The 12048-nt window shown below is 56.7% G+C and overlaps 1 protein-coding gene across 7 annotated transcripts in view; it reads right to left on the minus strand.

The window, feature by feature from the left end:
• Window positions 1-12048, minus strand: part of LOC147086446 (brevican core protein-like) — a 412369-nt gene that overhangs the window by 335436 nt on the left and 64885 nt on the right. For 6 of the 7 annotated variants that reach the window (XM_085978551.1, XM_085978550.1, XM_085978548.1 and 3 more), the window contains exon 8: window positions 6263-7858. The exons of the other annotated variant lie outside the window; for it this stretch is intronic. In XM_085978551.1, coding sequence (XP_085834677.1) covers window positions 6263-7858 — 1596 coding nt within the window. The remainder of the gene's footprint in view (window positions 1-6262; window positions 7859-12048) is intronic. 7 annotated transcript variants of the gene reach the window in all.

Below are 12048 nucleotides of genomic sequence, written 5' to 3' on the forward strand. Positions count from 1 at the left end.
GACATCCTTCCTAAAGTGCGGTGCCCAGAATTGGACACAAGACTCCAGGGCTGGGGCCGAACCAGTGATTGAGAAACGAACGCCCCCTCGGTGTGCGGACTGACAGAGTGTGGCGGTAGAGGTTCGAGACTGGCCGCTCCGTGTGTCACCTCGATTACATCTCCCCCTTAACCTTCTCTGCTCTCAGGAGAACAACCCCAGCTTCTCCAGCCTCTCCACCCTAACTGAAGGCCCTCAGCAATCATCAGCGCTGTTCAAATCTCCCGGCCGGCTGACATTGCTGTCGGCGGCAATGATTAAACCGTCTGGTGTCTCGCGTAACTTGTCCTGATTCTTGCCCAAGCACGTTCCTCCCCCGCCCCTCACAGAAGTTGCCTATCATATCCTACGCCACTGATCAAAGACAAATCGAGTCATAGAGTTATACAGCACAGAAAGAGGCCCTTCGGCCCATCGTGTCCACGCCAGCCATCAAGCCCTGTCTATTCTAATCCCATTTTCCAGCACTTGGTCCGTAGCCTTGTCTGCTATGGCGTTTCAAGTGCTCATCTAAATGCTTCTTGAATGTTGTGAGGGTTCCTGCCTCTACCACCCTTTCAGGCAGTGAGTTCCAGACTCCAACCACCCTCTGGGTGAAAAAGTTTTTCCTCAAATCCCCTCTAAACCTCCTGCCCCTTACCTTGAAACTATGCCCCCTGGTTATTGACCCCTCTACTAAGGGGAAAAGTTCCTTTCTATCTACCTTATCTATGCCCCTCATCATTTTGTACACCTCAATCAGGTCCCCCCTCAGCCTTCTCTGCTCTAAGGAAAACAACCCCAGCCTGTCCAGTCTCTCTCCATAGCTGAAGCACTCCAGCCCAGGTAACATCCTGGTGAATCTCCTCTGCACCCTCTCCAATGCAATCACATCCTTCCTATAGTGTGGCGACCAGAACTGCACACAGTATTCCAGCTGTGGCCAAACTAGCCTTTTGTACAACTCCATCATAACCTCCCTGCTCTTATATTCTATGCCTCGGCTAATGAAGGCAAGTATCCCATATGCCTTCTTAACCACCTTATCTACCTGTCCTGCTGCCTTCAGGGATCTATGTACATTCCCCTTAATCCCTCCTATAGTGTGGTGACATATTCCCCTGGCGGGTACCACAGCCACACTGGAATATCAATCCCATCGTCACGAAGAGGCTGCAAGCAGTTCTGGGTCGGCCATCCTCGTGCCGGACTCGCGTAGAAATATTCCGTTTTGGAAGCTCTTAAAACGGGAAATAAAAACTTAATCCACCCAACTATTTCATCTAAGTAGGACAGAGGGCCGTAGATTCAAACAAAGACCCGTCAAGATCAACGCCAACGAGGTTAGCATCACACACCCAAGATCTCGCGTTTCTCCAGCACCTTTCACCGCCTCAGGACGTCCCAAAGCGCTTTACAGCCAATGAAGTACTTTTTTTGAAGTGTTGTAATGTAGGAAACGCGGCAGCCAATTTGCGCACAGCAAGCTCCCACAAACAGCAATGCGATAATGGCCAGATCATCTGTTTTAGTGATGTTGGTTGAGGGATAAATATTGGCCCCAGGACACCGGGGAGAACTCCCCCTGCTCTTCTTACAACAGTGGCCGTGGGATCTTTTACATCCACCTGAGAGGGCAGACGGGGCCTCGGTTTAACGTCTCTTCTGAAAGACGGCACCTCCGACAGTGCGGCACTCCCTCAGTACTACCCCCCCGACAGTGCGGCGCACCCTCAGTACTGCCCCTCCGACCGTGCGGCGCTCCCTCAGTACTGCCCCTCCGACAGTGCGGCGCTCCCTCAGTACTGCCCCTCCGACAGTGCGGCGCTCCCTCAGTACCGCCCCTCCGACAGTGCGGTGCTCCCTCAGTACTGCCCCTCTGACAGTGCGGCACTCCCTCAGTACTACCCCCCCGACAGTGCGGCGCTCCCTCAGTGCTGCCCCTCCGACAGTGCGGCGCTCCCTCAGTACCGCCCCTCTGACAGTGCGGCGCTCCCTCAGTACTGACCCTCCGACAGTGCGGCGCTCCCTCAGTACTGCCCCTCTGACAGTGCGGCGCTCCCTCAGTACCGCCCCTCCGACAGTGCGGCGCTCCCTCAGTACTGCCACTCCGACAGTGCAGCGCTCCCTCAGTACTGCCCCTCCGACAGTGCGGCGCTCCCTCAGTACTGCCCCTCCGACAGTGTGGCGCTCCCTCAGTACTGCCCCTCCGACAGTGCGGCGCTCCCTCAGTACCGCACCTCCGACAGTGCGGCGCTCCCTCAGTACTGCACTGGGAGCGTCGGCCTGGATTTTGTGCTCAAGTCTCTGGAGTGGGACTCGAACCCTCGACCTTCTGACTCAGAGGCGAGGGTGCTGCCCACTGAGCCACGGCCGACACTAAGAGAGATTAAACGCTGGACTACGGTCGGGCCACGTGGTGGAGGCATCAGGGATTATGGGGACACAAGGATTTTCCTCTACGGGCGAGTGATGATGGGCCTTGTGATGAGGGATATAGCCAAGTGGAAAACTATATAATGAGCAGGAGAGGGGGGGTGCGGAGATTCCAGGTGGTGTTTGAAGGTTCACAGCCTTGGTGTCATATTTGACCCTGAAATGAGCTTCCGACCACATATCCGCAGCATAACTAAGACCGCCTACTTCCACCTCGGTAACATCGCCCGTCTCCGCCCCGCCTCAGCTCATCCGCTGCGGAAACCCTCATCCATGCCTTTGTTACCTCTAGACTCGACTATTCCAACACACTCCTGGCCAGCCTCCCACATTCCACCCTCCGTAAACTTGAGGTGATCCAAAACTCTGCTGCCCCCGTGTCCTAACTCGCACCAAGTCCCCGTTCACCCATCGCCCCCTGTTGCTCGCTGACCTACATTGGCTCCCGATCCGGCAACGCCTCGATTTCAAAATTCTCATCCTTGTTTTCAAATCGCCTCCATGGCCTCCTCGCCCCTCCCTATCTCTCTAACCTCTTCCAGCTCCACAACCCTCCGAGATCTCTGCGCTCCTCCGATTCCGGCCTCTTGAGCATCCCCCCCCGATTTCCATCGCTCCACCATTGGCGGCCGTGCCTTCAGCCGCCTGGGCCCCGAGCTCTGGAATTCCCTCCCTAAACCTCTCCGCCTCTCTCTCCTCCTTTAAGACGCTCCTTAAAACCGACCTCTTTGACCCAGCTTTTGGTCACCTGTCCTAATATCTCCTTATATGGCTCAGTGTCAAATTTATTGTCTTATAACACTCCTGTGCAGCGCCTTGGAACGTTTTAGTACATTAAAGGCGCTATATAAATACAAGTTGTTATTGTTGTTCGAAGGGTTATTAACTGCTGATCTTACCTCGTGAGGCAAGAGAAATAATGGAAAGTTAAAGTATAATGTGGATAAATGCGAGGTTATCCACTTTGGTGGCAAAAACAGGAAGGCAGATTATTATCTGAACGGCAATAGATTGGGAGAAGGGGAAGTGCAACGAGACCTGGGCGTCCTTGTGCACCAGTCGCTGAAGCTAAGCATGCAGATGCAGCAGGCGGTTAAGAAGGCAAATGGTATGTTGGCCTTCGTAGCGAGAGGATTTGAGTACAGGAGCAAGGATGTCTTGCTGCAGTTGTACAGGGCCTTGGTGAGACCACACCTTGAGTATTGTGTGCAGTTTTGGTCGCCTTATCTGAGGAAGGATGTTCTTGCCATGGAGGGAGTGCAGCGAAGATTCACCAGGCTGATACCTGGGATGGCAGGAATGACGTATGAGGAGAGATTGGGTCGATTAGGCTTATACTCGCTGGAGTTTAGAAGAATGAGAGGGGATCTCATTGAAACTTATAAAATTCTAACAGGACTAGACAGACTAGATGCAGGAAGGATGTTCCCGATGGCGGGGGAGTCCAGAACCAGGGGTCACAGTCTAAGGATAAGGGGTAAGCCATTTAGGACAGAGATGAGGAGGAATTTCTTCACCCAGAGAGTGGTGAACCTGTGGAATTCTCTACCACAGAAGGCAGTTGAGGCCAATTCATTAAATATATTCAAGAAGGAGTTGGATATATTTCTTAAGGCTAAAGGGGTCAAGGGATATGGGGAGAAGGCAGGGACAGGTACTGAATTTGGATGATCAGCCATGATCTCATTAAATGGCGGAGCAGGCTCGAGGGGCCGAATGGCCGACTCCTGCTCCTATCTTCTATGTTTCTATGTTATCTGGTTCCCTTTTTAAAGTTACTATTGAATCTGCTTCCACCGCCCTTTCAGGCAGTGCGTTCCAGATCACAACAACTCGCTGCGTAAAAAACATTCTCCTCATCTCCCCCTCTGGTTCTTTTTCCAATTATCTTCAATCTGTGTCCTCTGGTTACCGACCCTCCTGCCAATTTAGTTAATGCATAATTCTGTGTTACAGCAAAAGTAATCAGACTACTGTGTCCCATTCTTCATCTGACACTTTTCCCCCCAGTCACACACCCTCCTGACTTGGAAATATATCGGGTCATTCCGTCATCGTCGCTGGGTCAAAATCCTGGAACTCCCTCCCTAACAGCACTGTGGGAGCACCTTCACCACACGGGACTGCAGCGGCTCAAGAAGGCGGCTCACCACCACCTTCTCAAGGGGCAACGAGGGATGGGCAATAAATGCTGGCCTTGCCAGTGACGCCCACATCCCGAGATTGAATTTTTTAAAAAGCAAAACAGAACATCGATAGCAATTCGGTTTCAATTTTAGGTGTCAGTCATGGATCAGTTGGTAGCGCTCTCTCTCTCGCCTCGGAGTCAGAAGGTTGTGGGTTCAAGACACACTCCAAAGACTTGAGCACAAAATCCAGGCTGACACTCCCAGTGCCAGTGCTGAGGGAGCGCCGCACTGTCGGAGGGGCAGTACTGAGGGAGCGCCGCACTGTCGGAGGGGCGGTACTGAGGGAGCGCCGCACTGTCGGAGGGGCGGTACTGAGGGAGCGCCGCACTGTCGGAGGGGCAGTACTGAGGGAGCACCGCACTGTCGGAGGGGCAGTGCTGAGGGAGCGCCGCACTGTCGGAGGGGCGGTACTGAGGGAGCGCCGCACTGTCAGAGGGGCAGTGCTGAGGGAGCGCTGCACTGTCGGAGGGGCGGTACTGAGGGAGCGCCGCTCTGTTGGAGGGGCAGTACCAAGGGAGCGCCGCACTGTCGGAGGGGCGGTACTGAGGGAGCGCCGTACTGTCAGAGGGGCGGTACTGAGGGAGCGCCGCACTGTCAGAGGGGCGGTACTGAGGGAGCGCCGCACTGTCGGAGGGGCAGTACTGAGGGAGCGCCGCACTGTCAGAGGGGCAGTACTGAGGGAGCGCCGCACTGTCGGAGGGGCAGTACTGAGGGAGCGCCGTACTGTCAGAGGTGCCGTCTTTCGGATGAGACGTTAAACCGAGGCCCCGTCTGCCCTCTCGGGTGGATGTAAAAGATCCCACGGCCACTATTGGAAGAAGAGCAGGGGGAGTTCTCCCCGGTGTCCTGGGGCCAATATTTATCCCTCAACGAACGTCACTAAAAACAGATGATCCGGTCATTATCACATTGCTGTTTGTGGGAGCTTGCTGTGCGCAAATTGGCTGCCGCGTTTCCTACATTACAACAGTGACTAAACTTCAAAAAAAGTACTTCATTGGCTGTAAAGCGCTGTGGGCCGTCCTGAGGTGGTGAAAGGCGCTGGAGAAACGCAAGTCTCTTGCTCCCGTTTATAACTCTCTATGGCTCATTTTCGGGCCTACAACTCGAACAGCGGCCCAGCTATAAATGAGGGTGGGGGGGGGTGGGGAAAACCATTGCGCCCCGATCAGCTTCCCTCCCGCAAGCCCCCCCCTAAACATAAATGGCGTGAGGCGCCGGAGGAGGTAAAGACAGAGGGGGAAAAAAGGAGGGGGAGGAGGTAGGGAATGAAAACAAAGCGGAGAAAAGTTGGGATTAGTTGGGTTTCGGAATTCAAGAATAATGAAGCAGCACCATCGACGTTAGTCTGTAAAATACTTTTAATAATACTTTCATAGAAATTATTCAGTCAATCACTTCATAGAAGTTCTCATGCTCAGGCTGATTTCCTCGTTCTTGTTTTGGGAAGGAGGTGTGCTAGTTTCCGCTTCTTGAGTTCTGCTTTTATTGTTTTAAGAATTTAAAGAGTACCGCGGAGGGGTTGGAGGTGGGGGGGGGAAAGAGGGGAGTTTAGTACCCCGATATGTTGAGGTAAAGCGTTCCGAGGATGGTTAGAAGGAAGCATCGGCACAGGTTACCTGTCACGGGTCCAGCTTGACCGAGGGCGGACCTTTGGGTCGGCACGATGGGCTTGGAGGCTCCCGGGCGGTCAGCGGGCGCAGTCAGCGGGCTCCCTTCCGACTCGTCCCTCCGTCGCTCCTCGAGGGGCCCGGCCGAGCGGGGAGAAGGCGCCGGAGTGCTGGCTGCCGCCGCCGTCGGCGCCGCGGCTTCGGTGAGCAGGCGGTGGCCGCCCGAGGTCAGGAGGTCACGCCCCCGGCTGGCGGGCTGGGACGAGATCACCGCCGGCTCGGCGGTGGCGAGAGACTCGCCGGCGGATCCCGGCCGTCCCGGGCCGGGTGAGGAGGGGCTGCCACGACGGTCCGCAGGAAGCACGTCCGTAGCGGTTGATGTCAAAGGGCGCCCGGCGTCCGAGGCCCGGGTCGGTGCAATCGCGGGAGAATCCGGTTTGGCGGCCATGCTTTTTCTCGTGGCAACTTCAGCCAGCGTTGTGGTGAGCATCTCCCCTGAACTTTCACGGCCTGGTAACCCGAAAGTGTCCCGACTGGGGTCAGGGGTCACCCAGGCTCCAGAACCGGCAACAGAGTGTCCTCCTGGCCAAATCTCATGGTCTTCTCCTCCGACGACGCTGGGAGGGCGGCCAGGGCTGGTCCCCGGGACTCCAGAAGCCTCTGTCCGTATTGTCCCGCGGGCTTCGGCAAGAGGCCCCACCGCAGATGGAACCGGGCGCTCCCCCGGTGGGATTCCACCCTCCTCCTGCCCTCCTGAGCCAGGAGGTCCGCCGCTTGGTCCTCGGAAGGGAGTTGCTGAGGTCCCAGAACTTGCTGCTCCGCTGGACTGTACGGTGGCAGCCGGGGGGAAAGGATCTCCCGAGCCGGTGAGAAGTTCCTCCTCGGGGTCGGCTTGCTGGCCGATGACGTCGGCCGTGTGGGCCTCGGGGCCCTCCCCGGGGGCTGGTGGTCCCACCGGGGGATGGGGAGTCGGGTCTCCGCCGGCACCCCCTCCGGAGTGCTCGCTCCTCATTCTGGTGTACGAAGTCATCAGGAGCCCCGGTGTGGTCCGGTCGCCCGCGGTGTGGAGGCCTGGCCTGGGCTCGAGGCTCGGCGTCGGCACGGCAGCCGGGGTAGGCCTCTGGGGTTTGCCGTGGTGCTGCGGCCCAGGAGGCGTTGCTTGACCGGGCGGCCTACGTCCTTCCGTCCATTGCGTTCCCGCCCCGCGGACAAGAGCTTCACCCAGCGGCTGGGCCCTTCCGTCTGCCTCGGTGGGACCCGCGGTGCGAGGTTCTTGGCGCGACGTGCCCTCGGAGGCTTCCGCCGCCGCGCCGTGAGGGCCGACCTCCTCCCCCGTCTCAAATGAGCCAGGCGCGGATCGGCTCGGGGTCTCCAGCGCCACCAAGGCCGGGTCCGTGCCTTCAGGGGCGGGCAGGGCCTCTCGCGCAGGGGCGGTGGAGGAGGATCCCGCTGCTCCCTCCTCGCGGTACGGCGTCTCCCGGGCGCCTGGGTCAACGGTCCCCATTCCCCCGCCGGTCCCGCGACCCGGACCCCCGCGTGGTCCGCCTCCGTCGTCTTCCGGAGTCGGGCCGGACCCAGCGGACCCCCTGGGCTCCAGAAACTCGCCTGGAGAGGAAATCGGAATGGGGGAGGGGGTAGAGGGGGGAGGAGGGAGACAAAACAGGATACGAGAGGCTAGTAAACGGATCGAGCTGATCGCTATGTGAGAACGTCACGGCCTTAATGGAGAAGATGAGCGCTAGGACAGGGTGCTGAAGAGCGAAGGCACAGGGGTCTGGGGCAGGTTGGGACCCTAGGGAAAGGAGGAGGCCATTCAGCCCCTCGAGCCTGTTACACAGGAACAGGAGGAGGCCCATTCAGCCCCTCGAGCCTGTTACACAGGAACAGGAGGAGGCCATTCAGCCCCTCGAGCCTGTTACACAGGAACAGGAGGAGGCCATTCAGCCCCTCAAGCCTGTTACACAGGAACAGGAGGAGGCCCATTCAGCCCCTTGAGACTGTTACACAGGAACAGGAGGAGGCCCATTCAGCCCCTCGAGCCTGTTACACAGGAACAGGAGGAGGCCATTCAGCCCCCTCGAGCCTGTTACACAGGAACAGGAGGAGGCCATTCAGCCCCCTCGAGCCTGTTACACAGGAACAGGAGGAGGCCATTCAGCCCCTCGAGCCTGTTACACAGGAACAGGAGGAGGCCATTCAGCCCCCTCGAGCCTGTTACACAGGAACAGGAGGAGGCCCATTCAGCCCCTTGAGCCTGTTACACAGGAACAGGAGGAGGTCGTTCAGTCCCTCGAGCCTGTTACACAGGAACAGGAGGAGGCCCATTCAGCCCCTTGAGCCTGTTACACAGGAACAGGAGGAGGCCCATTCAGCCCCTCGAGCCTGTTACACAGGAACAGGAGGAGGCCGTTCAGCTCCTCGAGCCTGTTACACAGGAACAGGAGGAGGCCGTTCAGCCCCTCAAGCCTGTTACACAGGAACAGGAGGAGGCCATTCAGCCCCCTCGAGCCTGTTACACAGGAACAGGAGGAGGCCGTTCAGCCCCTCAAGCCTGTTACACAGGAACAGGAGGAGGCCCATTCAGCCCCCTCGAGCCTGTTACACAGGAACAGGAGGAGGCCCATTCAGCCCCCTCGAGCCTGTTACACAGGAACAGGAGGAGGCCATTCAGCCCCCTCGAGCCTGTTACGTTAGGGACAGGAGGAGGCCCATTCAGCCCCTTGAGCCAGTTACACAGGAACAGGAGGAGGCCATTCAGCCCTCTCGAGCCTGTTACGTTAGGGACAGGAGGAGGCCCATTCAGCCCCCTCGAGCCTGTTACGTTAGGGACAGGAGGAGGCCATTCAGCCCCCTCGAGCCTGTTCTGCCATTTAATGAGATCACGGCTGATTTACATTTTAACTCCGGCTACCCGTGGGATGAAGGCGGGGATCAGACTTGGCTGCGATGGCTCCCTTGGTTGATTGGCACGCTCAAGGCGCACACAAGAGAAATGGCCCCTTTGGAACTGTGCGAGTGGCCTCGATTTTAAAATTCTCATCCTTGTGTTCAAATCCCCTCCATGGTCCTACACCCCTCCCTATCTCTGTAACCTCCTCCAGCCCCACAATCCCCTCCCAGATCTCTGCGCTCCTCCAATTCTGGCCTCTCTCACATCCCCCGATTTCCATCGCTCCACCATTGGCGGCCGTGCCTTCAGCCGCCTGGGCCCCGAGCTCTGGAATTCCCTCCCTAAACCTCTCCGCCTCTCTCTCCTCCTTGAAGACGCTCCTTAAAACCGACCTCTTTGACCCAGCTCTGGGTCACCTGTCCTAATATCTCCTTACGTGGCTCGGTGTCAAATTTTGTCTGATAATCGCTCCCGTGAAGCGCCTTGGGACATTTTACTGCGATAAAGGCGCTATATAAATGCAGGTTGTTGGTCACTGGTGTCCGTTAGCGCCTCAGGAAGTGGAGGGGGGGAGGGGGGGATAGTGCTCGTGTCTCATTGGCAATCTCTGATGGACCTCAAGGGCCGCCCTTGTCCGTCTGGGCCCCAGGGGTCGGTTCAGGGTACACTTCGGGGAGAAACTGGCGGGGGCGGGCGGCGGCGGGGGGGGGGAAATAAAAAAAGCGGCCAACCAGGCGACGTTGGCGGCGCGGAGAGGTCAGAGGTCAGAGGTTGGTGGTCCGCCAGGCGAGAGGCCCCTCCCGAAACAAAATGGCGATGGGGTGGTGCGGGGGGAGGAAGGCGAAGGTGGCAAGAGCAAAGAGAGAGAGAGAGAGAACTGAAGATATAGGAGCAGGAGTCGGCCATTCGGCCCTTCGAGCCTGCTCCACCATTCAATGAGATCATGGCTGATCTTCTGCCTCAACTCCATTCACCAGCCCTATCGCCATATCCCTTGATGTCCTCACTAGTCAGAAATCTATCGACTTCTGTTTTGAATATACCCAATGACTGAGCCTCCACAGCCCTCTGGGGTAGAGAATTCCAAAGATTCACCCACCCTCTGAGTGAAGAAATGTCTTCTCCTCTCAGTCCTGAATGGCCTACCCTTTATCCTGAGGCTGTGGCCCCTGGTTCTAGACTCCCCAGCCAAGGGAAACATTCTCCCAGCATCCATCCTATCGAGCCCTGTAATAATTTTGTATGCTTCAATGAGATCCCCTCTCATTCTTCTGAATTCAAGAGAATACAGGCCTAGTTTACTCAATCTCTTCTCATACGACAGTCCCGCCATCCCAGGAATCAATCTCGTGAACCTTCGTTGCACTCCCTCTATGGCAAGTATATCCTTCCTTAGGTAAGGAGACCAAAATTGTACACAGTACGCCAGGTGTGGTCTCGCCAAGGCCCTATATAATTGGAGTAAGACTTCTTTACTCCTGTACTCAAATCCTCTTGTAATGAAGGCCAGCATACCATTTGCCTTCCTAATGGCTTGCTGCACCTGCACATTCACTTTCAGTGACTCATGTACAAGGACACCCAGGTCCCTTTGAGCATCTGCATTCCCCAATCTTTTCACCATTTAGGAAATACTCTGCCTTTCTGTTTTTCCTACCAAAGCGGATTTATCCACATTATATTCCATCTGCCATGTTCTCGCCCACTCACTGAGCCTGTCGAGATCCCCCTGAAGCCTCTTCACATTCTCTTCACAACTGACACGGCCACCTAGCTTCGTATCATCACTGCCCGCCCTGCAAAGGGAACCGGGCAAAAAAGTGGCGCTCGTTCCTGGTGAAAATGGCGAGCGATGGCGCGGCGAGTTCAGGTGTGTTCGTGTTGCGCCTGGATCTGTAGAATTACCCTCCCCCCACCCCCCAGCCCCCTCCCAGAATGGACCGGAATGTCTAGCCTAAAAACAATATGGATCAAAACCCTCCACAAGGAACCCAAAACAAACTGGCACACGAGGAGGGTGGGTGGGTGTTAAATCCAGGCGGGCATAGAGTCATAACGGCACAGAAGGAGGCCATTCGGCCCACTGAGTCTGTGCCGGCTCTCTGTAGAGCGATCCAGTCAGTCCCATTCCCCCGCTCTATCCCCCGTAGCCCTGCAAGTTTATTTCCCTCAAGTGCCTATTCAGTCTCCCCTTGAAAACATTGAAGGGGAAAAATTCAGTATCGCCCTGTTTGGGGCACCGTTATCGGCCGTGCGCAAAGTTTAGCGCCTGGCGCTAATTATCGCCTCCGACAGCAAACTTGGCTTTTATCGCCCCTGGAGGTGATTGGAGCGCTAAATCAGGCGCTTCACACCTGTCTTAAGGCGCAAAGGCCGAGGAGTGAGGCGTTACCTCAGAGCGCTGGCGAAACAAGGAAGGGCAAATCAAAATGAACCTGCAAAGTGTTGCTCAGTCCCCAAAACTCCTTCACACAGCGTTGAATCTCTCCAGAAGTCTCTCTCTCTCTCTCTCTCTCTCTCTCTCTCAGAATGCGTGGTGCAAAAATGTCACCGACAAAAAAAGGCAGGAAGCGGTCGCCTTTAAATAGCGCCCCCCCAGTCCCTTCCTGACTGCAAAACGCTGCCCTCAACCAGTCGTTGCTAGCGGCAGGCGGTAAGGCAGGGGGCGCCACTCAATATCCGGTCCGGCGCGCTACCGGGGCGTTGCACACTCGACTGACGTCACAATCTGCCAGCGCAGGAGATCGTGGCGGTAGTGTTTAGCGCCGCTGCAAAATGACTTGTGTGAGCTATGGGGCGGTTTGTGGTGGATGGACGGTAAGTGGCCACCAGATGGAGACAAAGCCCCCCTCTCACTCCAATTCAGGTGAAGGCCACACCCACCTCCAACACACCTGAGGCAAAT

Source organism: Somniosus microcephalus, unplaced genomic scaffold, assembly GCF_052327205.1.
Source record: "Somniosus microcephalus isolate GS21.2 unplaced genomic scaffold, FLI_Smic_1.0 unresolved_chr7, whole genome shotgun sequence".
In the NCBI taxonomy this organism is placed as follows: Eukaryota; Metazoa; Chordata; class Chondrichthyes; order Squaliformes; family Somniosidae; genus Somniosus; species Somniosus microcephalus.